The following is a 24708-nucleotide window of genomic DNA, read 5'->3' on the forward strand; positions in this document are numbered from 1 at the left end:
TCTACCCAGCCCCGGGAGCATAGACAAGCCGACCTCCCGCAGCCCTGCGCCGCGAAAAAGAAGTCCGCTGTGCGCCTGCGCAAAGCGCCCTGTGTGTGGGCAAGGTGCCGTGTAGTCGGGGCCCTGCTCCCGCAATCGGTGCCCATCGGGCAGCCTGGAGCCCGGGCACGGCGCGCCATGGGGCTGGGCGGGGCCGCGCCCCCTCTGCCCATTGCCCCCAGCCCGAGGGGGCCGCTGGGCCCTTCCCTGCCCTGGGGTGGGCGGCGCCAGGCTGAGCCCCCCCACTCATGGGGGGCTGGGGCAGTCCCCCCCGAGTGGGAACCCCTGGATCTCATGCGGTGCTCGAGGGCTGCTGCAAGCCCCTGCACTGACTCCAGGGCACAGGTTGAGCTGCTCTGCCTGGGGGGCAGGGAGTTGGTTAGAAACGGGGGGCAGGTGGCCGGGCGATCCAGCCACTGCGGGGTCTTTCCCTCACGGTGAAAACATTGCCGGAGCGGGTACTCCACTTACAAGACGCGGGGAGGGATGCGTAGGGATGAGTGGTCTGTCTGCTGCTAGGATTTGCCTTTGGACCATTACTGTTAAACGTGTTCTTGAAAGGGGCAAACAGATGGCAAATTTTTCACACACTACAAAATTATTCAAAACAGTTATGCCCAAAGCTGATTGCAAAGAGTTACAAAGGGAGCTCACAAAACTGGGTGACTGGGCAACAACCCAGGCAGATGGAATTTAGTGTTGCTAAATGCAAGAAATGCTCCTAGAAAAATATAATCCCAACTGTACCTACAAAAATGATAGGTAATTGCCTGAAAACATCTGTGCAGTGGTAGTCTTAAAAACTAAATAACAGAATATTGGGACTCATTAGGAAAGGAACAGATATTTATATAGAGACAATATAATATGAACATTTCATCTCAGTAGGGTGAGTCCCGCTTCAATGAAAACAAGGACTGAACTGGCTTGGTAGGTTATGGTACATAGCGTCAAAAAAATTCCCTATTGACTTCACTATGTATTGAATAAATATAGCTGCATTCTCTGTATGGAGAGAAAAGACTTGATCTTGTCAAATGGTAACAGTGGGGCTATTGTGGGATACCAGAAGTATCCCAAAATAGCTACCCAGTGTCTTTTTAATGCGCCCACTATTTTGAGCATGTCTGCTATTTCGAGACCTATTTTGGCATCCCTGTAACCCTTGGTCCACAAGGGTTAAGGGATGTCTCGAAATAATGCACTATTTTGACATCTGACATTGTGGAGACACCAAATTTCAAAATTGAATTGAATTTCAAAATAGTGTAATAAACGCTATTTGCGTAGCACAAATTGCATATCTTATTTTGCATTTCGGGTGCTGTGTAGCTGCACCCTTAGTGAGGACTGCAAAATTCCCATTGATTTGATTGGTAAGATAGTTCCTACAGTGAGGTAACAGTTGGTGGATTTCAGAATAGAGAATCTGAGTGTTTAAAATCAGACTCAGGCTACAATCAAGAGCATCCCATGCTAATGTTTATTTCAGACATTGTCTACATGAGATTCTTAACTATGTTTTATCAGTTAAATGAAACTGTTCTGTACAGATCACATTTCAGCCAGGTACAATATAAGCATGCAGTGAGCATTGATACACTTTGTATTTGTAGTGGTGATAACAGCATTCTGGATGCACATATGAAATGCTGCAGAGATTGTCAGTATAAAGGTGCCCCTTACTGTCCCTCCTACTCTTCACCTTTTACAGACTGAACATCTACATTGGTTACAAATGCTCTCGAACAACTAGTTTTAAAGAGCTGCAATACAGTTTGCAGGTAAATAAGGTCTTTTGAGTTTCCCCTCACTGTCTGCCTTCTGTTTTCACCCATTTTAACTTGCAACTTTGAAGAAGTTTGTCAAACTACTGGACCTGGTCTAGTAGGACCTCTAATTCATGTATAACAGTATCAGGTTGTTTACCAGGGGTTATTGAAGTAGCCCTAAAAAATTCCAAGTATTAAAGGAAATGCTCAAATCCCAGCACTTTCATGTTTCATACAAGTGGAGCATGTTCTATTAGTCTAACATATTTCAGGGAGAGGGCTACCATGAGGCCATGTCTACACTAGGAAATGATTTTGAAATAACTACATTCAATTTAACTCCCAAAATAACAAAATCAAAATAGCATGTCCTCACTACAGGAAAGCCTCGAAGTTAGTCCGAGGCAGGCTCCCTTAATGTGGACGTGCTACCTTGACTTAGAGCCCCAGGAAGCACTGGGGAGTAATTAGTCTGAATGCCTCTGGGGGGGTCGTTATTTCAAATAGTGGCACCGGAGCATCCACACTACCGCTATTTCAAAAATAACGATTTTGAAATTCACATTACTCCTCAAGGAAAGCAGGAGTCCAGATTTCAAAATAAGTGGCCTGTGATTTCGAAATAACAGGCTTGGTAGTGTGGATGCTCCACTTATTAGTTTGACCCTAGTGGAGTTATTTCAAAATAAAGCCCTCGTGTAGACCAGGGGCAGATTTAGATGGCCAGCCACAAACCGGGTGAAATTCCCCCCCTACAACACTGAAGTTCACACGAGTCTTCAAAATAGGATTTAAGCAGTGCATGGGTATGAGCTAGCTTTCTGCAAAGAATGCAAGTTTCACTATTCCTAGACTAAAAGTTGTTCAACCCCAGCCATTTGAGAGACTGGGGTTATGTTTCTCCTCAAAACTTTTAGTCTATGAGAGGATACAGAATGGTTGTAACGTGTGCTCCAATTACAGGTTGTACATTAAATTCTATATTTCATATCGATTTTGCCGCCACAGCTAGCTAGTTAATTTCAGCGACAAACTTGGGCCAAAATTGCTTATTCTAAACTAAGGCACACAATAAAACCCAGGGCTGTGTCTACACTGGCCACTTTTTCCGGAAGATCAGCTGCTTTTCCGGAAAAACTTGCCAGCTGTCTACACTGGCCGCTTGAATTTCCGCAAAAGCACTGAGTTCCTACTGTAAGAAATCAGTGCATTTTGCGGAAATACTATGCTGCTCCCGTTCGGGCAAAAGTCCTTTTTGCGCAAAAGGGCCAGTGTAGACTGCTGAGATTTGTTTTGCGCAAAAAAAGCCCCGATCATGAAAATGGCGATCGGGGTTTTTTTTGCACAAAAGCATGTCTAGATTGGCCACGGACGCTTTTCCGCAAAAAGTGCTTTTGCGGAAAAGCGTCCGTGCCAATCTAGATGCTCTTTTCCGAAAATGCTTTTAACGGAAAAATTTTCCGTTAAAAGCATTTCCGGAAAATCATGCCAGTCTAGACGTAGCCCAGGTGTCCATCATAAAAGGCCTGCACCTCAGGGACATCCAGAGCAGTTTTGCAGAGAACTCAGCATCAAACCTCACAAGATCAGTAGCTACCTGATCAAAATATATCTGCGAAGTCTGTTGTTTCTGCAGGTAAGCATGATGGCACTAGCTAGGTGACATATCGGGTAGCCCCACACGGCATGCTCCTCAGAGTACACGGGGCAGGCTTGGTCAGTTTGCAATACACTCTTGGAAGGCCAGCAGACGGCAGTAGCAAGTGCAAGTCAGATAGGACCCAACCGCCACTGTGTCAGTTCAGATGCAGAGTCAACACAGCCTGTGATATCTGACGCTCTAGGGCATGTCAGCCCTAACATAGCATTGGGGGGGTGATTTCCACAAGCCAAAATACTGTGATGTGGCATCTCCCCATCCCCTTGTCCTAGCTGGAAGGCCAGGGAGCTCACTCAGAGCTCTTCACCTCAAAGCGCTGCTGAATCTGGAAGTGCTCACACCTCTTGTGCTTCATGGTCAGTCCGTACTGAGGCGTTATGTCCGCCTTCTCCCCATCACGTATGCTGAACTCCAGTTGCTGAAGCAGGGTGGTCAGGAAGAGGAAGATCTCCCACTTGCCAATGTTCTCCCCAATGCACCTCCTCTTCCCCAGGCCGAATGTCATCACTTTCTCGCTCTCGGCCCGGTTGACCTCCATCCCGTCAATGGTGAGGAAACGCTCGGGGCTGAAGGTGGAAGGATCTTTCCAAAGCTTCCTAAAATGGAAGGAGAAGACAGCAATTGTACCACCTCTGAAGGACTAGCAGGCATTTCAGCACAGTCCTCATCAGAGTAGATGCCTGATGTGACAATGGTTTTCAACCTCACTGTTATCAGTCAAGTGCGCCCTTATTTTGAACACTGCAACTGCAACCAAGCCATTTTATCTTCTTGGCCTTCTGCAACACAGGCTGTGTCTAGACTGGCATGATTTTCCAGAAATGCTTAATGGAAGAGTTTCCCGTTAAAAGCATTTTCGGAACAGAGCATCTAGATTGGAAGGACGCTTTTTCTGCAAAAAGTGCTTTTCTGCAAAAGCACTTTTCTGCAAAAGCACTTTTGCGGAAAAGCGTCCGTGCCAATCTAGACGCGCTTTTCCGCAAAAAAGCCCCAATTGCCATTTTCGCCATCGGGGCTTTTGCGGAAAACAAATCTCAGCTGTCTACACTGGCCCTTTTGCGCAAAACTTTTGCGCAACAGGACTTTTGCCCGAACAGGAGCAGCATAGTATTTCCGCAAGAAGCACTGATTTCTTACAGTAGGAAGTCAGTGCTTTTGCGGAAATTCAAGCGGCCAGTGTAGACAGCTGGCAAGTTTTTCCAGAAAAGCGGCTGATTTTCCGGAAAAACTGGCCAGTCTAGACACAGCCACATTGTCTGGGCTAATGTGGCAGAGCATCTGCCCTGAAGTGGCCCTTCAAGAATTCAAACCCAGCCCTTGGAGAGGGCTGGAGCCACGGAGCTGTAGAGCCAGCAGCTGTGGCAGGAATTAGCCAATTAGGGCCCAGCTGAGGGCAGTATAAAGGCAGGCTCCTGGAAGAGTGCAGACAGACTCACTCTTGCTCCAGCAGTGGAGCAGGAGGGACCTGGCTGCTAGGGAAGCTGGAGGCTTCCTGATTTAGAGCAGGGCTGAGGAAAGGCAGGCAGAGCTGGAGAAGCTCTGACCAGGCAAGCTCCCAGGCTGCACGGCCTGAAGCAAGGCCTGAGGCTACTAGGACTGCAGAGAGGTAGCCAGGGTAGGCAAAGGCAGCAGGTCCACCCCCTTGCCAATACTGAGTGGCCTTTTCAGACTGCAGTCTGCCCCTGAGGCAGGGGCTAGATGAAGACTGGGGGGGTGGGGGGTCACTGAGGCAAGGTGGGTGTAGAGGGTTGAGGTTTCTGAGGGGAAAGGCCCCAGGCTGTGTGGCAGGGTAGTACCCAGAGGGGAGGACCCCATGGTCCAGGATGGATGTGGGTCCTAACGCAGAGGTGGAGGGAAAATAGGTAACAGCGAGTGAGCCACCAGCTGAAAGGGGGTGCTCCAGAGCTGAAGAGCTAATTCCCAGCAGGAGGCATTGTGGGGGTGAGTGCTCACCCCAGCGCCAGCTACATTCAGATCTGGGGTCCTGTACTTGCAAGTTTATGCAATTCTACCAGGAATGAGTTTAAGCCATTTTGTTAGTGACAGTTTCTGCTGAAGGGAAACCAAATCATTAAATGGAATCAAAAGAGTTAACTGAGGTCTCATCTTTGAAATCTTCCTGGGAAAACCAGTTACATCCCAGACCATCCATTATGGGCCTATCCTCCATGAACCTCTCTTTTTTTTTAACTCCATTCTACTTTTGGCCATCACACTATCCAATGGCAATGAGTTCTGTAGGTTAGTTGTGCACTGTGTGGGGAGATCTGCTGTCTGTTCACTTTGTTCGGTGATCCTTGGCTTGTGTTGTTTCAACATTCCCTATTCAGTTTCTCCACACCAGTCATGATTTTTATAGCCATTGATTGAATGCCTTAATCTTTTTAGTTTTGTCATCTTTTTTGCCCTTCTCTGAAACTTTTCCAGTTCTACTAGTGCCTTTGAGATAGGGCAACCAGAACTAGACACAGTATTTGAGGAATGAGGGCATCAGGAATGTATATAGTGGCATGATGATATTTTCTGTCTTAGGTCTCTTAAAAAGGGACACTGTGGCTGTGTCTACACTGCACCCCTTTTCCGGAAGAGGGATGCAGATGAGACAAGTCGGAATTGCAAATGAAGCGGGGGATTTAAATTTTCCCCGCTTCATTTGTATAAGCACGGCTGCCACTTTTTTCTGGCTCGGGGCTTTGCCAGAAAAAAGCGCCAGTCTAGACAGGGATCTTTTGGAAAATAAAACCTTTTCCGAAAGGTCCCTTATTCCTCTTAAAATCAGGAATAAGGGACCTTTCAGAAAAGGCTTTATTTTCCGAAAGATCCCCGTCTAGACTGGTGCTTTTTTCTGGCAAAGCCCCGAGCCGGAAAAAAGCCGCAGCCGTGTTTATACAAATGAAGCGGGGAAAATGTAAATCCCCCTGCTTCATTTGCAATTCCGACTTCTCATCTGCATCCCTTTTCCGGAAAAGGGGTGCAGTGTAAACACAGCCTGTTTGTTTTTGATCATGTCTGTGCACTGAATGGAAGTTTTCAGATGACTCTGTGGTGACTCCAAGAACTTTGTTGGGTGGTAACAGCCAATATAGTCCCTGTCATTGTAGGTGTATAGTTGGGATGTTCCCCCTCCCCCCCCCCCCCCCGATGTGGTATTGCCATTTCATTGCCCACTTATCCATTTTTTGACAGACGCCTTTAACTCTTTTCAATCAGCTTCGGACTTATCTTGAATAATTTTGTATTATCTTCAAACTTTGCGACTTCGCCCCCTTTTCCAGTTCCCTAATTAATGTTGAATAGCGCAAGTCCCAGTAAAACTGTGGGGTGACTTGCTGTTAACCTCTGTATGGTGAGCACTGATCATTTATTCCTAGCCTTTCACCAGTTTGATCCGTGAGAAGACCTTTCTCTTATCCCATGGCTACTTGGTTGCCTTAAGTGCTTTTGGTGAGGAAGGGGCCTTGTCAAAAGCTCTCTGAAAAGCCAAGCATACAATATCAACTGGATCACCCTTAATCAAATGCTTGTCGACTCCATGAAAGAATTCTAACTGGTCGGTGAGGCATGACTTTCCCTACACTAGGTTAAACATAATCTAGCTGCTGTCTGCAAGAGACTGGATCCCAGCAGGGTGGGGAAATAGACAAAAAGCGGTTTTATTTGGATGGAATGGACTTACTCGTCGTGATTGACTTGCCACTGGTTGACAAACACACAGAGGTCCTTTGGGATGAAGTAGCCATTCAGTGCAGTGGGTTTCGTTGTGCTGGAAGAAACAGGGGCTGTCAAGTTTAAAACGCAGCAAGGTCCCTTGCAGGTGAATCTAAGTGAGGTCAAGTTCCAGAGAACTGTGTACATCTTTTCATTTGCATTCCTCAAACTTCCTTGTCTGTACTTGCTATGTTAATTGTGGACATTTCTGGGGAATTAAGAACTGTCAAACTCATACTGGCAAAGAATTCCTGTTGAACTGATCAGGTGACATCGTTTCTCCCAAAGAAGAGAAAACATTAAGAAACAGTGCAAGGCTGTTAGAGGTATAGCATGAGGCCAACTGGAAGGTCTGAAGCAATGTTCTCTCTAATCTTTTCCATTCATGTGTGGAATAATTTTATGTACATTGAGGTATGTGGGAATGTGCACCAAAGACCCCAGCTGTGGGTGCTCTGCTAATCAGCTGGGTGGCATCTGAATCACTCCTCAGTGGCTGCACAAGCACACAGCTTACAGGGAATACTGATCTGAAGTGAAACTCTACGTGGGATTTAGAAGCTTGCAATCAGCAGCTAATGCTGTTGCTTAGGTATAAACTAGGGGGCTGCGTCTAGACTGGCAAGTTTTTCTGCAAAAGCAGTTACTTTTGCGGAAAAACTTGCCAGCTGTCTACACTGGTCGTTTGAATTTCCACAAGAACACTGACGATCTCATGTAAGATTGTCAGTGTTCTTGCGGAAATGCTATGCTGCTCCCGTTCGGGCAAAAGCCCTCTTGCGCAAATGCTTTTGTGCAAGAGGGCCAGTGTAGACAACGTGGTATTGTTTTGTGCAAAAAAGCCCCGATGGCGAAAATGGTGCTCAGGGCTTTCTTGCGCAAAACTGCATCTAGATTGGCACGGATGCTTTTCTGCAAAAAAGTGCTTTTCGTTAAAACCTTTCCGTTAAAAGCATTTGCAGAAAATCATGCCAGTCTAGACACAGCCGGGATGTTAAAGTCTAGTCAACTATCCGATAAGCAAATGCTTGTCGGATAGTCGATTTTCCCCCCTTGTTGCCTCTATCAGCAGCAAGGGCAGGGGGAAAATGGGGTACTTGAAAGCAGCAATGCCGCACAGCTGAGCCTGGGATCAGCTGTACTCATGGAGCCCGGGATCAGCTGGGGAGTCCCCAGGGAACTGGGGGTTCTGGAGAAATGCTGCAGAGTCCCCAGCTGACCCTGGCTCCGCATGGCATTTCAAAGCAGCAGCACAGCATGACCCCAGGCTCCATGCTGCGCTGCTGCTTTGAAATGCACAACAGCTCCCGTTGGGGACTCTTGTGCATTTCAAAGCAGGCACCCATGTGCAGCCCGGAGTCAGCAGGACTTCCCACTGGCCCTGGGCTGTACCTGGAGTTCCGCATTCCTCCTCTGAAATGTACAACAGCCCCAGTGAGGGCTCTTGTACATTTCAAAGGAGGAATGCGGAAGTGCCTATCAACTAGTCGATGGAAATTCCGTCGAGTACTTGACTAGTCAACTAACTGCTAGTTAACATCCCTAATACAAACCCCAGCTAAAGTCACCTCTCTAGCAACACAGCTTCATCAGCTGCCGAACTGGAGCTAATCCCATAGACAGACACTACCTGAAGGGTTTGAATAATGAATTAAAATGTGCAGCTGCATATTTCCCCCATATTCCATGCAAGGCTGGAGGGCCCCCTTTGCACAAGTCCTACAGGAGCATAGTTTGCTTGGCTTCATAGCAGGAGGCAGTTAAAGTGATAACAGTAAAATAATTGTGTTTGCCTCCTTCCTTGCAGACTGAGTCAGAAGCCCAGTCGCACAGAGTAGCACCACAAAAACGGTGTCACACTCCAGGCCTGATGAGGACGGCTTACCAGTGAGGAATGGTGAAGGGCAGGAAGGAGGAATGTCTGAACATCTCTAAGATAAAGGCTTCTGTGTAAGGCAGCGTGAGCCGGTCTGACAGTCTGGGTCGCCTCTCTCTGCCAATGATCCGATCTACAGGTTAGAATGGAGGAAGACGTTGGAATCCAGCCTTTGCGATACAGACAGACATGGAAGCAAGTTTATAACAGAAAGCACGAATCTACCTAATTCTTCATGAATCTTCTTCTGAATTTCTGGATAGGTCACAAGATACATAAGACTCCAGGACAAGGCTGTTGTCACGGTGTCAAAGCCTGGTTAGACACAAAGAAAAGTCATCTTTTAGACAAGTCAAAGGAAATTTGCTACCCGAGACTTTCGATTTTCATCATTTCTCAGCCAGGTTAACAGTGTTAATGTTCGTAGTAGCAATGCTATTAGCAAGAGTTTTTTTTTTTTTTATCAACAACCTGCTAAGATTCATCAAAAGCGTGGAGGTGCCATGATTTTAATTCAGAAGTGTTTGGACCCAAAATGTTAGTTCAGCTCTAGTTTTATCGTCCCTCACTCTGAATTGTCAGCACTAAACTACAGTACACAATGGTCTCCTGAGAACTTGTTGTATAGCTCCTGTTCCTACAGAGGCCTTCAGGGGGACTGAACTGCCAAAGACTCTGGATTCAACAACTTCCCCGCATTTGGTTTGGGAAAAAATGTGATTGCTCTGTTCCTAACAGCCAACTGAAACAGCCTTTTTAGGCCTTCAAATGAGAGCTACCAGAAATGGGACAGCAAAAGCTGAGATTGCTTTGGGTTTGAATGCAAGTGTCCTTACCAGCTCCAAAGAGGTCATTGACAAGGGTGACAATCTTCTCATCAGACAACTGAACGCTGGCAGACTCGTCCACTTTTTTCTCCTCACAATGCTCGATCAGGGAGTCAGTGATGTCCCGAATGTGGTCCTGAAATAGCAACATCTACAGGTTGCAAGCGGTAATAAATTCCACAACACCAGGGCAAATAAGTGAGCCATGAGGGTGAACTTGAAGCATGATTTACACTGCAGATAAGCTTTTCTCCCCTACAGTCATTGAACAGATCATGCTATTTGTCTCAGTGGAGGATAATTGCTACAAAAGAGGACTATCTTGCGTCCTACAGCAGCTATGAAACTTGGATTAAAGAGTTATAATCCACTGAAAAAGTCTTTAGTAGGGAGAGCAAAATATAGCAATCGGATAGTTTATAAGAAATAATTAGGTTTAATTTGCAAAGTGTCCATGGGAGACCTGTTATTTGGCTAGAGAGAAGATGTACTACAATCACCACGATCACAGCTTCAAGCAATATTTGTTTGAGCCAGAAAGCAAATGAGGAAAGGCAAACGAGGGCAGGAAAACGGATGCAAATGAATCGCCTCCAAGCAGTTACCTTATCAAAGCTGCTGTAGTGCTCCTTAACAATCTTCTGCACAAAGGTGTCGAACCTCTTATTGAGATCCTTGAAGATTTTCATGGCGCGGCTGGGGAGATACTGGAGCACTGGGATGAAGTCCGCAGGGTTGCCGGAGGCAGCCACATCCCCGAACTCATTGTTCAAGTTGACCATACTGAGTAATTCTTGGTCGTCATGGTCATAACGCTTGCCAAAGCACATGGCACAGATGACGTTGGCCACAGAGACCACAACGTACTGGTAGGGGTCAAACCTTTTCTTCTCCTCCATCAGCTGCAGGAACTTTTTGACGAGGTAGTCTGCTTCTTTGGAGACGTGCTCCTCAAGCAGGCAGGTGGACGAAGAGTTGGGGCTGGGGGAGACAGAGAAGGTCTTCAGGGCACTCTGGGCCAGTTTCCTGCGAGCTCGCCACACCTCCCCTGAGTCCGTGCTGAAAGTCATGCTCTGGCCGTCCGCAATGAATCGGAAGCTGTAGAGATCAGGGCGCCCCATGAAGTCTTCCGCTTGCTTCACCAGGGCTTGCTTGAGGGTGTCCAAGCCACTCAGCACCAGCACGGGTCGGGTGCCAATCCGGATCTGCATCACGTCGCCATACTCCTGGCTCATCCGGGTCAGGGTCAGGTGTGGATTGCTCCCCAGCTCCAGCACGTTGCCGATGAGGGGGTAACCCCGGGGTCCTGGCAGCCTCTTCAGCCCCTGGGGGAGCTGCTGCCGGAAGGATCGGATGACCAGGGAGATCAGACAGAAGACAGCAGAGGCGACAAGAATCTCAGTGACAGAGATAATGCCTTGGCTTCCCACCAGGGATATGGCAGCCTCCATCTTCAAGGCCCTGAGAACCCTAAGATTAAAACAAAAAAAGGTAAGAGGTAAAGAGCAGGAGGCACATCAAGTTACAAGGCAACATTCTGTTGGTCGCTTCACAAAGCTTGTAGTCAAGAAACCTTGTTTACAACTTTAGGCAAGTTACATTGGGCTAGCAGTCTGCATATGCTGCCCTGTACCCTTGAGTAGTACATCGGAGGTGTCTCGCTGATTTTCCAGCTTTACAATTCTAGGTTTATTGAATCACCGAGTTTGTGAACAGCAGTGCCTTTTAACACCCACACAAGATCTATAAACACGTACAGCAAAATTGCCCTCTTTGGGCTTTAAAGAAGAGATAGGATATGAAGTTGAAGTGTTGCTTTCAACACATTAGATGTTCCTTGTACTGTCAGGTTTCCACAGACAGTACTTTTGTAGCTGCATCAAGTGACAAATTTCATTGCCTTAACTCTAGCTTACACACCTACGCGGTCCTTTTCAAAAGGCTGTTTCACGTCTCTGCAAAATCTACTTCCCAGAGACACGTTCTGTTTGAACTGCCTTACTTGAAATAATCAGAGACAAAACTTGCTGCATTGATTTTACTCCTAACAGTTTCCAGGGCAAGAGATCTTGCTCCTGTCATCCTAAGAGTTAGCCCTTTACATTTATAGACACAAGACTTTAAAAGGATCCTAAAGTATTTTCCACACTATATGCTTGTGACAATGGGCTATTAGCAGCTGTAGGGTGCGTCTACACTGCCCCCGGTGCTCGAAATATGTGACATAATTTGAGCTACACAAATGGCGTTGCTTATTTTGAGGCAATTTTGAAATCGCTTGTTTCGAAATTTGGCACTGACTACGCGACTCTTATTTTGAAATAGAGTGCTATTCCGAAACATCCCGTACTCCTTCTAGAATGAGGCTTACAGGGACGTCAGAATAGCGAGCCCATTGTATTTCGAAATAACGGGCACACTCAAATGACACGGACTAGCTCTGCAGTGTACATGGTGCAGCCTGTTCACTTATGCCTGCACAGCCCCATTGCGTGGCTGCAGCTGGCCCAGATCAGCTGACTTGGACTCAGGCATGTGGAGCTAAAACGGGCTGTGTAGACACATTCGGGCTTGGGATGGAGCGGGACCTTGTGCTCATCCATCCTTGCACAGTCCCAGAGCTATGTTCTACCCTAAACGCAAACATCTCCTCAGCAAGATTTCAGCCTTGTGAGCCTGCAGCGGCAGAGCCAGGCCAACTGTGCGGGTTTTATGCCTGGGTAGACATACCCTTAGATAGAGTCCCTGGGGCGCAGTTAGAGGTAGAGGGAATTAGCTAGGGAAGGCTAGAAGAGATTATGTGCACTGTAAAGGACCTGATGAGTTACTGGGGAAACTCACTTAGCTGGTGACTCCAGCAGCACAAGAGACAGAGACAGGGAGCTCCTAGTGCTGCTATCTCGGTGTTATACCTGGCTCATAAGGGTGAAATCAAGACCCTCTGGTGTATGCTGTTTTCACCCAGGCAGGTTTCCAGGCACTGAAGGATGGCCCTGTTAGCAGCCCCACGGATTAGTCATGGGTCACTGCCAGCCTGGTGACATCCAACCCAGCCCATCTAAACACCACAGGCAGGATTTTGCTTCAGAGCCCCAAAGAACCCCGTTGTGGACATATTGCAATGCCTGGAGCAGAACCTGATGGTTCCCTGATAGGTTGTCAGTAGGATACCCTCATTCACTATGGGAACAAAGAAAAGATGCTTTACCAAGAGGACATTCTGGGGTGCAGAGTGTAACTACCCATGTTGTAATTTGGCCCTGACAGAGTCGGATGTCCCTAGTCTTTCTGAAGGTACCACAGGATGCAAGTCTTGTGGGTTTGAGCTCAGTTTTTTAAGATTCCCAAGAATAGGCAAGGCAGAGATGGGCTTACCAAGATCTTTCTTAGTATGACCGCACTAAGGATGTTAAGGACTAGTCCACTATCTGAGAAGTGAAAGCTTATTGGATAGTCCAGTCGATTTTCCCCCACCCCTGCTGCCTTTATCAGATAAAGGCAGCAAAAGGGGGAGAAGGGGGTACTTCGAAGCCGCAGCACCACACGGCGCCCATACCTGGGCTCTGTGTGGCGCTGCCCCTTTAAAAACCCTGCCATACCATTTCAAAGCGGCAGCGCCATGTGGAGCCCGGGATCAGCTGGGGAGTCCCCAGCTGACCCCAGGTTCCAGGGAAATGCCACACAGAACTGGGCTCCACGGGGCATTTCAAAGCAGCAGTGCCGCAAGGGGTCTGGGGTCAGTGGGGGACTGAGTCCAGGCTCCATGAGGGTGCTTTTCAACTCTTGTACATTTCAGAGCTGGCACCCACGTGCAGCTCGGAGTCAGAGGGACTTCCCGCTGGCCCTGGGCTGCACATGCACTCCTCCTTTGAAATGTACAAGATCCCCAGCAGGGGCCTATTGATTAGTCGATGGAAATCCCATTGACTACTCAACTAGTAAATTACTCGCTATTTAACATCCTTAGACCGCACCCCGTTTCTTCAGGCCAGTGCAGTTTTAGTCAAGAGTCTGTGATAACCCCTGCATGCCTCTCTCCAGAAGGGTGCGTTGAATGAGCAGCTGTCTCTGCTTACCACACCTGGGATCAGACACCTGTTACTTTAGGCATGCATGTTTCAGATACACTGGACTTTATCAGTTCCAAAGAGCACTGGGTGGGTTATAGTGTCACTGATTCACCCATGAAAGACTGGTGGAGAAGAGAGTGCACCTCATGTTTCCATGGAAGGGAGAGATGTAAGTTACCAAGATAGGAAAAATCTGGACTGGGATTTCCTTCACCTAGTTCACACTGAAGGAAGCATGTGACTGAATAGAAAGATGACAGAGGACAAGGAGGTGATGGGTCAACTATTTAAAAAGGGTCTGTTCTCTTGGGGGTGGGTATTTTTTTAAAGTCACCAGGCACCCCAGATTAGACATTTGTGCCCATCATTGCATGGGCTCCATGCACAAACAGGACTGGTTCCTAATTGTTTAGGGAAGGGAAATCGTTGGAGACTTGGAGAGTATTAAGTGGCAGCTTTCCACCTTTGCAAGCGAGCCAAGCGGGTCCCAGAGAAGACACATTTACTCTGCAGAGCCAAGGCACGAGGGGTGGAGGAAGATCTGAAACCAAGGATCGTATCTTGGGGGCATTGAGCTCAGAGCATCTGAATGGATCTAAAGCAAATCTGTGGGGTTTCAGGGAAGAGTTTTGCCAAACACTATTGACTTCCCTTGGCCTCCATTTTTTGTTCCTTCTAGGAGATTTCAATTTATTCCCCCTTTACCCTCCACAAGGGTTATTATGCTCCATCCTACATTCCTTACTCCTCCAAGCCTCGAGGAAGAGCAGTCAGAGCTTTCATCTGGGAGCCCCAATGACACACCCACACACAGAGACCCAGATCAGCCACACTCCACTAACTACAAGGTTCTCAGCCAGTTACTCAAGCCAGGGGCAAGAGATTTAGGGACTCCATCCTTTTGCCCTGGGACAAAAGTTTTGCTAAGAACTTTGACAGACCCTCGATTTGGCCCTTAGTTATTGCTGATTGTGTGCATGGCTTCCTGCCATTATAACTGTCCCCTGCGAGTTACAGGCAGAGGCACATAGGGCACCGGTCCAGCTATTTGGTTTCGTTCTGGTTTTTGGCGATCAGGTTTAGATTCCTCTCCCTCCGCTCCCGAGCGTGCGTCGCAGGAGGGGGCAGGTAATTGGAGCGCCTGACAAGGGCTGTCCTTGGTGAGGAGAGAGAAAGATTTTTCTACCTATATGCAAAGCCCCCAGGCAGCCACATTTAGCAGCCCCCCTCCCCACAAGCGTTTACACGGCGCCGGATCTGGCACCCCAGGGGAAGCACTGCGGAGACGGGTAGGCGGGGGAAGCAGCCCTGCGGTACCTGCGCGTCTGTCCGGGATGCTCGGCGCAGCTTGCCTTGGAGACCGCTTCTCAGGAGTGGGGCGCGCCTGGGTGCAACTCGGAGAGGCCCTGGGGTTTGCGGTGCCCACAACGTGCTCCTCGCCAGCAGCTTGCCTGGCGTGCTACTTTCTGCTGGCTTTATATGCACCTCCTCGCGCCCTGATTGGCCGAGCCGTCTCCCGTCACGTGACAAAAGTGTGCGAGGAGCTTCTACCTCTCAAGGAGGGACCGGCCGCTCCCTCCCTCCCCATCCTCCCCGCCGCGGTGGGTTGCAGGGGACAGGACAGAGGCGCGACCTGTGGGCAGAGATCAGCTCCGCAGAAATTGTCAGAGGCCAATAGCGGGGGGAGAGAAGCTCGGTCAGACCCACGCCCGCGCCAGAGGCTCCTTGGAGAGAGCCAGGGATTCCCAGCGCAGAGGCGCCAGGGCAAGACGCAGGGGCTCTCCGGCGCTGCGTCTGCTGGAGAGCGCGCCTGGCGAGGTTGGCTCTGCCCGTGCCAGAACCCGGCTAGCGCCTCCGTCCAGCTTCAGGCAACCCGGATCCCCCAGCCTCGGCTCTGGCTGGTCCTTGCTCACTAGCCCCTGGGAGTCTTTATTGGCAGGGGGAGGCTGTAGGGTGGGTATCTCTGCGCCCGGGCTCCGGGGAGCTCCAAGGGATGTTTCCAAGCGTGCCGAATGCGCCCTGGTGCGCGCAATACCCAGCCAGTTTTAGCCCTCCACACCATCAGCCCTGTGCAGGGGCAGCTGCGCCACGGGCCACTCCTAGGCCAGTGCAGTCTCACTGACCCCTGTGAACTCAGGAGAGGGGTGCAATTTGGGAGAGAAAGGGGGGAGCCTTTGTATTGGTCCAAGCTCTGCGCACACGCTTTGTAGGCACATAGAGCTTTTCTCCGGGCAACCTCTGTACAGGCACCGCTTCCTTAGCCCTGAAGTTCCTAACCCGCTCCTCTGCTCCCAGGCCATTCCCCCCACAGGGCCCTGTCCCACCCTCCCCCCAGGGCTGGGAGACCCCTCCTCGTCCTTTGAGCTCTCTCGGGAGAAGCAGCGCTCAGACAAGCCGCACCTGCACCCAACGGCTCAGTTCCTTTGCGGAGCGGGGAGGGTGGTACGCAGAAAACCGACGTGAAAATGCCCTTTCTGGTTAGAGCAGAGGTCTGGGAGCCAGCCCTAAAGTCCCGCGAGCAAGGCCATAACTGGTAATTAGCCACGGAGCAGATTAAGAGCAGTGGCAGTTCCACAGCCCGTGTGGTTCTGTAAAGCGCCTGTAACATGCCCGGGCCAGGCAGTAACCTTGGGAAGCAGGGATCGTAATTGGAAAGTTTCATAAGGGAGAAGGGGAGGGAAAGTTTCATAAGGGAGAAGGGGAGGGAAGCCCCATCCACAAACCTCCCCCCCCCCCACACACAGCGCATCCTTCATCTGCCCTGCGCTGCTCTATTTCTCCCCAGGGCTGTGCAGCGTGGCGCCCCCGATCACCACAGGGCAACGTTTTCCTGGCCCTGGGACATGACCCACCCCGTGGCACTCTCCAGGAGCCAGGGGCCGTGGGTCTGGGGGGGGGGGATGAAAGAGGGGCCGGGCTGCGCGCCCAGCGCAGAGGGTTTCCAGGCAGAGCCGGGCCAGGTTAACGATTGGTGAGGTTCGCGTGAGAAGCGCGTTGGCTCCGGTTCACCACGCGCCCCGTGCAAACAGGAGATTGGGGAAGGGCCCAGGGGAGCTGGGGCGGGGGCCGGGAGGTCACTGCTCCAAAAGCACCTTTTGCGCAACGTGGCCGGAGGGACCCTCGCGTGCGGAGGGCGCAAGGGCAGATGAGCAGGGACCGCAGGAATGGGCAACCTGCCGGAAGCCCCCCATCCCTGCGGGAAGCTCCCCCGGCCCTGGTCACGCGTGGGGCGGGCGAGGTGGGTAGGCGCTGACTGGCGACACAGCCAGGGGCTACTCCCCTCTGGCCGGGTTCCATTGACCCCCAGCGGGCAGCGCACGCTGAGCGCGTCTGAGCTATTCCCCCTAAGGCAGGGCCCGATCCGGGTCCCACTGAGATTGGGGGGGGGCGGCGCCCCGCGACGGCAGGATCGGGCCCACGGAGCAGCAGCTGCAAGCGGCTCAGCCGGAGTCCCGGCTTCGAAGCGGCGGAAGAGGGGCGAGGCTGGGGGCTTGGAGCAAACACCCCGCCAGCCACCCGGCCCTGATCCCGGGCCCTTGGAGGCGGGGCGGGAGGGGGCTGCCCCGCTCCAGCCCCTCCCCTCACCCCGGGCTGTGCAGTGGGAGGGGACGAGGGGGCAGCCCCGGGGCTCCGGGGCATCGCGTGAGAAGGGGCCTCGAATGATTTCACTCTCCGGACAAACCTGTCGCGCCCTGGTCACCCAGTCACGCTAGGGGAGGGCTCTTAAAGGGACCGCGCCCTGTTACTCTTTCTTCTGCCCGCTTTCTTCTCCCAGATGCCGCGGAGGGAAGGGGGGGGCTAGGAGGGAGGGGGCTGTAAAGAGCTAACGCGAGCCCTGTTCGCATGCAAGGAAGCAGGCGGGGGAGGGGGCAGGGTCTGCAGACAGCCCCCGGTATCGCTCTCCGCTCAGCACCCCCCGAGCCCATTTCCCGCACGCCGGCCCCGGCCCCATCCCACTGCCGCCACCAGCCTGGACGGGCAGCAATGTCCCGCCGCCCGGACTGCCTCGTAGCCTGCAAGGGGCTGGGACCCTGAGGCCGCGCCGGGGGCTCGCTGCCTGGGCTGCTGCAGCGGATCCAGCCCGCTCGGCCTGCAGGGACCCCTGCCCCGGGCTGGCACCCAGGGAGGCGCGTTTGGCTCTGGCGGAGGGTCTGGCTCGGGGGAGGGTCCCAGGCTGCGGGCTGGCTCGGGGGCAGGGTGCGCTCAGGTGCGGGAGGTTCCGCTGCAGGCGCCTGGCACGGAAGGCTGCAGATTCCTTGAACTTGTCCTCATTAACCCCGGCAGCCGAGCCGAGCCGCGCCGCCAGCGCTTGGCAGGAGCCGGGAGCTGCTCGTAGGAGCTAGCTGCTGCTGCAGCTTCGGGACGGATTTAGGCGGGGAGGGGGGGCCGATCCCCCCTCATATCACCCCTTTGCTATCCCAGGCTGGGAGCTGAGCCGCCCCGGGCCTTCAAACCTGGGCCCCCTCCAACAGCTGCTCTCCCCCAGGGGGCCCTGGGAGGCTGCAAGCAGGTTGCGGGGGGGGGGCGGGGGGGGCAAGCAGGGCCCGCATCGCCCTGGCTGGGCCCAGGGCAGAAAGCCTGAAGCCAGGGCCCCACCCTGAGCGGAAGCCTCAGCAAAGCTCAGCAGCCCCCTCTGGCCCCGGCTCAGTGTCCTGCTTGCTACCCCTAAGGGGCCCTGGCTTTGGGATGCAGAAATCAGGAGCTGGCTTTAGGCGGCCTTAGCCTTGGTAGAGTGGGGCTCCCTTAGCAGCAGCTCAGGGGCAGGAGGAGAGTGCTGGAGGGCAGAGGTTCTCAGCCTTTTGCTCTTTCTGCCCCTCCCCCCACCCGCCTGAGCAGTTCCCCCTTCATTCAATGCATACTTCTGCCTGGGGCTGCGAGCAATGTCCCTCCTCTAATCTTTTCCACCCATGTGCAGAATAAATTTTGTTGTGTGCACTACGGCTTGTGGAAATGTGCACCACCATGATAAACACTCACCCAGCTGTGGGGCTCCTGCGAATCAGCTGAGCAGCAGTGGGATCTCTCTTGGGCCCCTGCACAAACGCAGGGCTGACAGGGGACACTGGTTGTGAGTCCTGGAACGGGGCACACGCCGCCATCACCAGGTGCCCGCTCTCACACTGAGGAATCTGCTCAGCTCCTGCAAGGTCTTCCCAGCCCTTTCATACCTGGGAATCACTAGTGATTTGTGCAGAGCCCACAGGCTTGCTTGGAGAGGGTCTTTTCAACCTCCTGCACAAGTGACTTCATCTGCCTGCGACCACTATGAAGTGTAGTAACTACTCTACTCTGTGTATTGGCTGTCAGCCCCACACTTGAATAACTTTATAGTTCCTACTCTGACACCCCGTAACTTCCCTCACCTCCTGGACTTATGACTAGTCTAAATGCAGGAAGCAAGTGCCCAAGAGAACCAGTTGCAACCACACAGCCTTGTAGATCTTGCAGAAAACAGTCAAGAAGCCTTATCCAATTCCCCAAAGACTCTATACAGCAGAGGTGGGGAACCTCAGGCCTGGAGGCTGGATACAGCCCCCAGCTTGTCTGGATCCGGCCCCCATGCTCAGGGGGCAGCATTTGGGGAGTCTGTGCTGGTGCTCCATGGGCCTGGAACACACAAAATCTACTATCCTGGCCCTCCCTCCCCCAAGCTCTGGTATGTCAGGGGACTGAGGGGAGAGTCTTTCTCCATCTCAGTGGGGGCTACATCAGTGAGGGGTTTTTTTTATTATTATTTTTTGCTTCTCACATGTGTGGTGTGCAGGCCATGGACATAAGAATGGCCATACTGGGACAGACCAAAGGTCTATCTAGCCCGGTAGCCTTTCTCCCAACAGTGGCCAATACCAGATGCCCCAGAGGGAACGAACAGAAGACGCGATCATCAAGTGATCCCTCCCCTTCTGCTCATTCCCAGCTTCTGGCAAACAGAGGAGAGAGAGAGAGCTTGCACTCTCAGAAATACAAGCTACAATCTATTCATTTGTTCCACGAACCGTGCATATAAGATGGAGTATTTAGAAGTTACAGGTGCAAAATTCAAGTTTCAGGCTGACTTGCAGGCTAAGGCCTAGCTTAATCTTTAAGAACCGTGAAAGCACTGGCTGAGCAAATGGATGCATTTGTGGGTCCTTTCATCCAAACAGGATCTGGAGGCAGCTCATACTTCCCCCCAACCAGACTGCATGGTGCTGATCTGTTTGCTCCAGAATATAGCTGACAGTGCTAAACCAGATACACTGTTTTCAACTGCAGCAGGCACAATTTAAATGGCTATTGTGGCCAGGGAGCTGTTTTAAACAAACACATTTGGATCCTAACAGGGATCTGGCATAAATCTTAACTCGGGTACGGCATGGTTATCTATGCCACTCACAAGTCGCTGGCCTAGAAACAGGAATTGCTAGAGGATGTTCTGTGATCTGTATCACGCAGGAAGTCAGATTACACGGGCACAGTCATTCCTTCTGGCTTTAAGCCCTATGAACACATTGTAACCATATTGAACATGCAGGCAAATATTATACCTGTCTGGCCCTAATCTTGCATGCAATCACTTCAAACCTGGGGTAGTTACAGTGCAAGGTTTAGTGTGGACAGGATCCCTTGGTCCCTCACTCTCCTGTGACTTAAAATTGGCTTGATTCCTGAAAAGAAACCAGCAAGGGAGAACAAAGGCTGGGAAACTTGGTAGAAGAAGCTGGCTTGCTCCGCTTCTCGTTCGCTTGTGTCTTGTACTGAATTGGGTGTTGTGTTTCTCTTATGACATGCATCCCTAGTGTCATGCAAACAACCAATTAGCCACAGGAGACCTGATGATATGTAGGCGATTGGTGTCTCTGGACCCATCCCAGACATGATGTTATTATAGCCCACATCCCATGGCCTCTGTTATTATCTCTTTGTCATCTTCCCTGGGTCAATCCCTCCCGGCTGAAGGCTGAGCCATGGCCATTAGCTCCTCCCGGAAGACACTGGCATCTCCAGCAGCAAAGGCCTGAGAGCAGCTGTTTCTTAAAGTTCCAGGCTGAGGGGTGAATTAGGGGGAATTCAGGCAGGAATTCTCCTTCAATGGGGAATGAAGCAGGACCCTCCCCATCTCCCCTCCCCTGCAAATATCCCTTCCTGGAGTTTCTATCAGGGCAGGCCGCTGCTGCCAAGGGGCGATCCTGCTGCTAACAAGGGATGCACATTTGGAAATGGCCCAAGTGTCACTTTTGCAGCTGGGGAGGACGCTCAGCGATCACCGCCGAGATGCAAAGGGGGAAACTGACTAGGAAAGCTGCACGGGAGTGGCAGGATGACAGGCGGGAGGTGGAAGCTAGTCTCCCATCTGAAGGACTTTGTCAGGTTGGGACAGGGGGGTGGATTTATCCGGTTACCCACCCTGAATTCCGGGGCACATCTGCAGCAACGTCCTCACAGCAGCCACACGGGTGTCCCTGCCGCATTTCACCCGGCTGGAGTTGAGGTGGGGAGCAGGCTCCTCAAGAAAACGGAATTTCAACCCCCCCCCCCCAACAGGGAATGTGAGATCGCAGTGACTCGGTCCCCCTGCATTCTGTGCCCAGTGAAACTGACCAGGGCTTCCTGTGGCTGAAACAAGCTGGTGTCTAGAGTCACTCCTCTCAATTGGCGAAACGAAATTAACCAGCCAGGGCAGCGCAGCCCTGTTTAAAGCAATAGAGATGTAGCCCTGCTAGTCTGGTCTTGCTGAAACAAAAGACAGGACTATGCAGCACTTTAAAGACTAACAAGATGGTTTATTAGGTGATGAGCTTTCGTGGGCCAGACCCACTTCCTCAGATCAAATTGTGGAAGAAAATTGACACGACCATAGATACCAAAGGGATACAATTCCAAAAAAGTGAACACATATAACATTGACAAATCAGATTTTAGAACAGAGGGAGGTTGAGGGGGGAGGTTAGTGTCTATGTATGAGATAATGATCTTAGGGGTGATTATTGGGGAAGCTATCTTTTTAATGGATCTTTAAAGGGCTGCCTAGTCCTGTTTAAAGCACTAATCCCAGCCTGCGAGATGCTCGCCCCGATGGAGACAATTTCCAAACCTCCCCCCTCCCGCGGCTTTCAGCCCCCGTGACTGTAACGCCCGCAGAGAACCCCGCCCCAAAGAAGCAGATGGAAAAGGGCCCCGGGGCTGCCTTTCTGGCGAGGTTGGGTTGTCTCGGGTTTTGTCCCTTTCTCTCCCCGGCGACTCGGGGCCAGAAGGCCGAGGGACAGGAATGAGGTGGGTGGGGGGTGGGAAGGGATGCGGACCGCAGCCGGAGGTTAAAGTGTATCAGGCAGCCCCGTCTGGCCCTGGCCCCGCTCGGGTTAAAGATTGCCCAGGTTCGCGTGCGAAGCTGTTGGCTGCGTTTCCCCGCTTTTCCCGTGCAGACACAAACAGGACTCGGGCACTGGGTGTGGGGGGCCGGGGAGCCAAGTCAGAGCGGCCGAGGGACCGAGGGCAGGGCAGGGCGCCGCTCCGGACTGGGAGGCCTGGTGTGCAGCGCTGGCAGGCCGGGGCATCGCGTGAGAAGGGAGAGGGGCTGGGGCAGGCGGCTGCCCCGTGGGAAGGGCGCTGCCCCGATGCAACCTGCGGGAAGCCCGGACGCCCCCGGACCCCGGTCACACCCGGGGAGGCGCAGCTGGGCTTGGCAGGCGATCCCAGTGCGAGGGGGCGAGCCCGGCTCCCAGCCCTGCGAGGCGCGGAGCGGGGAGAGAGACACGCCAGGCCCACGCGTGTCTGGGGCGGGGGGAGCGGGATCGCCGCGCTGGGAGCAGGAGCCTGGCCTGGGGAGGGACCGTTCTGCCGGGGGGAAGCAGCAATCGCCCCCCGCGGGGCAGCTGAGCCACGTGGAATGGGGGGGGGGGGGGAAGCACAGATCGCCCCCCCCCCCGCGAGAATGGGGGGAGGGGGGGGGAGCAGCTGCCGGCTCCGTGCAAGTAGGCGCCGCGGCAGCCCCTGGCTCGGAGTTTCGCGTGAGAACCTAGTGACCTGTCACTCAGCCCTGGTCACTCAGTCACGCTCGGGGCGCTCTTAAAGGGGCCGCGCCCTTGTCAGAGGCAAGTCCTGGACGAGGCCAGCGCTGGACCAGTGGCGCTGGCGGCCCGTCGAGCCTGGGGACAGAGCCAAAGGCAGCGGGCGAGTTACCGTCTGCTGGGAGGGGCCAGGGCTATTAGCCAGCCTTGCTCCAGGCCAGACCCCTCCCCGGGGCTCCTCTTGGGCACTGCTCCCTGCCCCACAGCCCCAGACAAAGGCCGGGCTGATCCTAGCAGGGGGAGTCTCAGGCAGCTGACTGGCAAGCCCTGGAATCTGCAGCTCAGTCACCTCCCTGCCCTGCCCAGCTGGCAGGCCGATTCCTTCTCTCCTGTTATGGGACCAGGTTGATTGGGCCTATCCAGAGGAGAAAGGCCTGCTCCCTGGCCTCTTGAAGGTGTCCCCCTCTGAGTTATTCTCTGAGTCCAGAAGATAGAGCAGACCCCTGGGATTCAAGAGATCTGAGGCCTGGCCCCTACTCTGCCACACATTTCCTTCATGACCTTGGTCATGTCTCCTAACCCGATCTCTGCCTTCATTTGGGATTGAGGATATAATCTCTGGGGGCAGGAGCTGTGTTTTCTTAAGATCCGTTGAAGAGCTTGCAAATCTTTACATGGAAAGGGGGGATAAAATCCTTGCCCTTGAGATGCTTGGTTAAAATAACGGAAGAGAAAAGGGGCGTGGTCTGGAGCAGTGGTTCTCAGGAGCCGTTTGTCAATTGCCAAGGCCAGTCGTCACCAGCAAAGCTACCTGGCTGGCTGAGTATTTCTCACCCAGGGGATATACTATGTAGCTCCCCACACTCCAGGTGTTGTGGCCTCCAGGGCTGCAGGACCTTTTAGGGTTGTCCTGCAGGGGGACTAACCAGGCTGAATTTGTCTGAGTGGCATTACAGCCTTGTGCATGGGGCTGCAGCTCCAAGCTGCTCCCTCCAGTTTGAAGGATCTCCTTCATCCTGATCGTGGGGCAGCTGGGCCAAAAGGGAGTGCCGCTGGGAATCTGGAGTGGGAAGCCAAACCCAGTAGTTCTCTTGGGACCAGAGCTGCAGAAACTGCTGCTGTTGTAGGATTGAGAGGGGCGAAAATCGTGAGTGGTGTGGAGAGGGCGAATAAAGAAAAGTTATTCATTAGTTCCCATAATAGAAGAACTAGAGGTCACCAAATGAAGTTAATGGGGAGCAGGTTTAAAACTAATAAAAGAAAGTTCTTCTTCACACAGCGTGTAGTCAACCTGTGGAACTCCTTGCCAGAGGAGGCTGTGAAGGCTAGGACTATAACAGAGTTTAAAGAGAAGCTAGATAATTTCATGGAGGTTAGGTCCATAAAAGGCTATTAGCCAGGGGATAGAAATGGTGTCCCTGGCCTCTGTTTGTCAGAGGCTGGAGAGGGATGGCAGGAAACAAATCACTTGATCATTGTCTTCGGTCCACCCTCTTTGGGGCACCTGGTGCTGGCCACTGTTGGCAGACAGGATACTGGGCTAGATGGACCAGTACGGCTGTGCTTATGTTCTTATGATATCTGCAGCTCCCGCCCAGCTCTGAACCTCCCACATACACAGCCTGGAGACAGAACTAGACCCCTGGTGACCCAGGAACCACTTGCTGGTAAGGAGGTGACAATGATCCTGGTATAAGTTGAACCTCTCTGGTCCGGCAACATCTGTGGTCCAGCAATGCCGTGAGCCCATTCCGACCAAAAAGAAAATG

The 24708-nt window shown here is 52.2% G+C and overlaps 1 protein-coding gene across 1 annotated transcript; it reads right to left on the reverse strand.

The window, feature by feature from the left end:
- Window positions 1–1498: 1498 nt before the first annotated feature.
- LOC102455640 (cytochrome P450 1A5) lies at window positions 1499–15425 on the reverse strand. Its single transcript, XM_006126274.5, has 7 exons — window positions 15270–15425; window positions 10488–11352; window positions 9892–10018; window positions 9281–9370; window positions 9065–9188; window positions 7148–7234; window positions 1499–4067 (listed from the first exon to the last, which is right to left on the reverse strand). The coding sequence occupies exons 2-7, from the start codon at window positions 11331–11333 to the stop codon at window positions 3761–3763; spliced, it is 1581 nt and encodes a 526-aa protein (XP_006126336.3). The 5' UTR covers window positions 11334–11352; window positions 15270–15425; the 3' UTR covers window positions 1499–3760.
- Window positions 15426–24708: the final 9283 nt, after the last annotated feature.

This window comes from Pelodiscus sinensis, chromosome 14 (assembly GCF_052426305.1).
Source record: "Pelodiscus sinensis isolate ZL-2025 chromosome 14, ASM5242630v1, whole genome shotgun sequence".
In the NCBI taxonomy this organism is placed as follows: Eukaryota; Metazoa; Chordata; order Testudines; family Trionychidae; genus Pelodiscus; species Pelodiscus sinensis.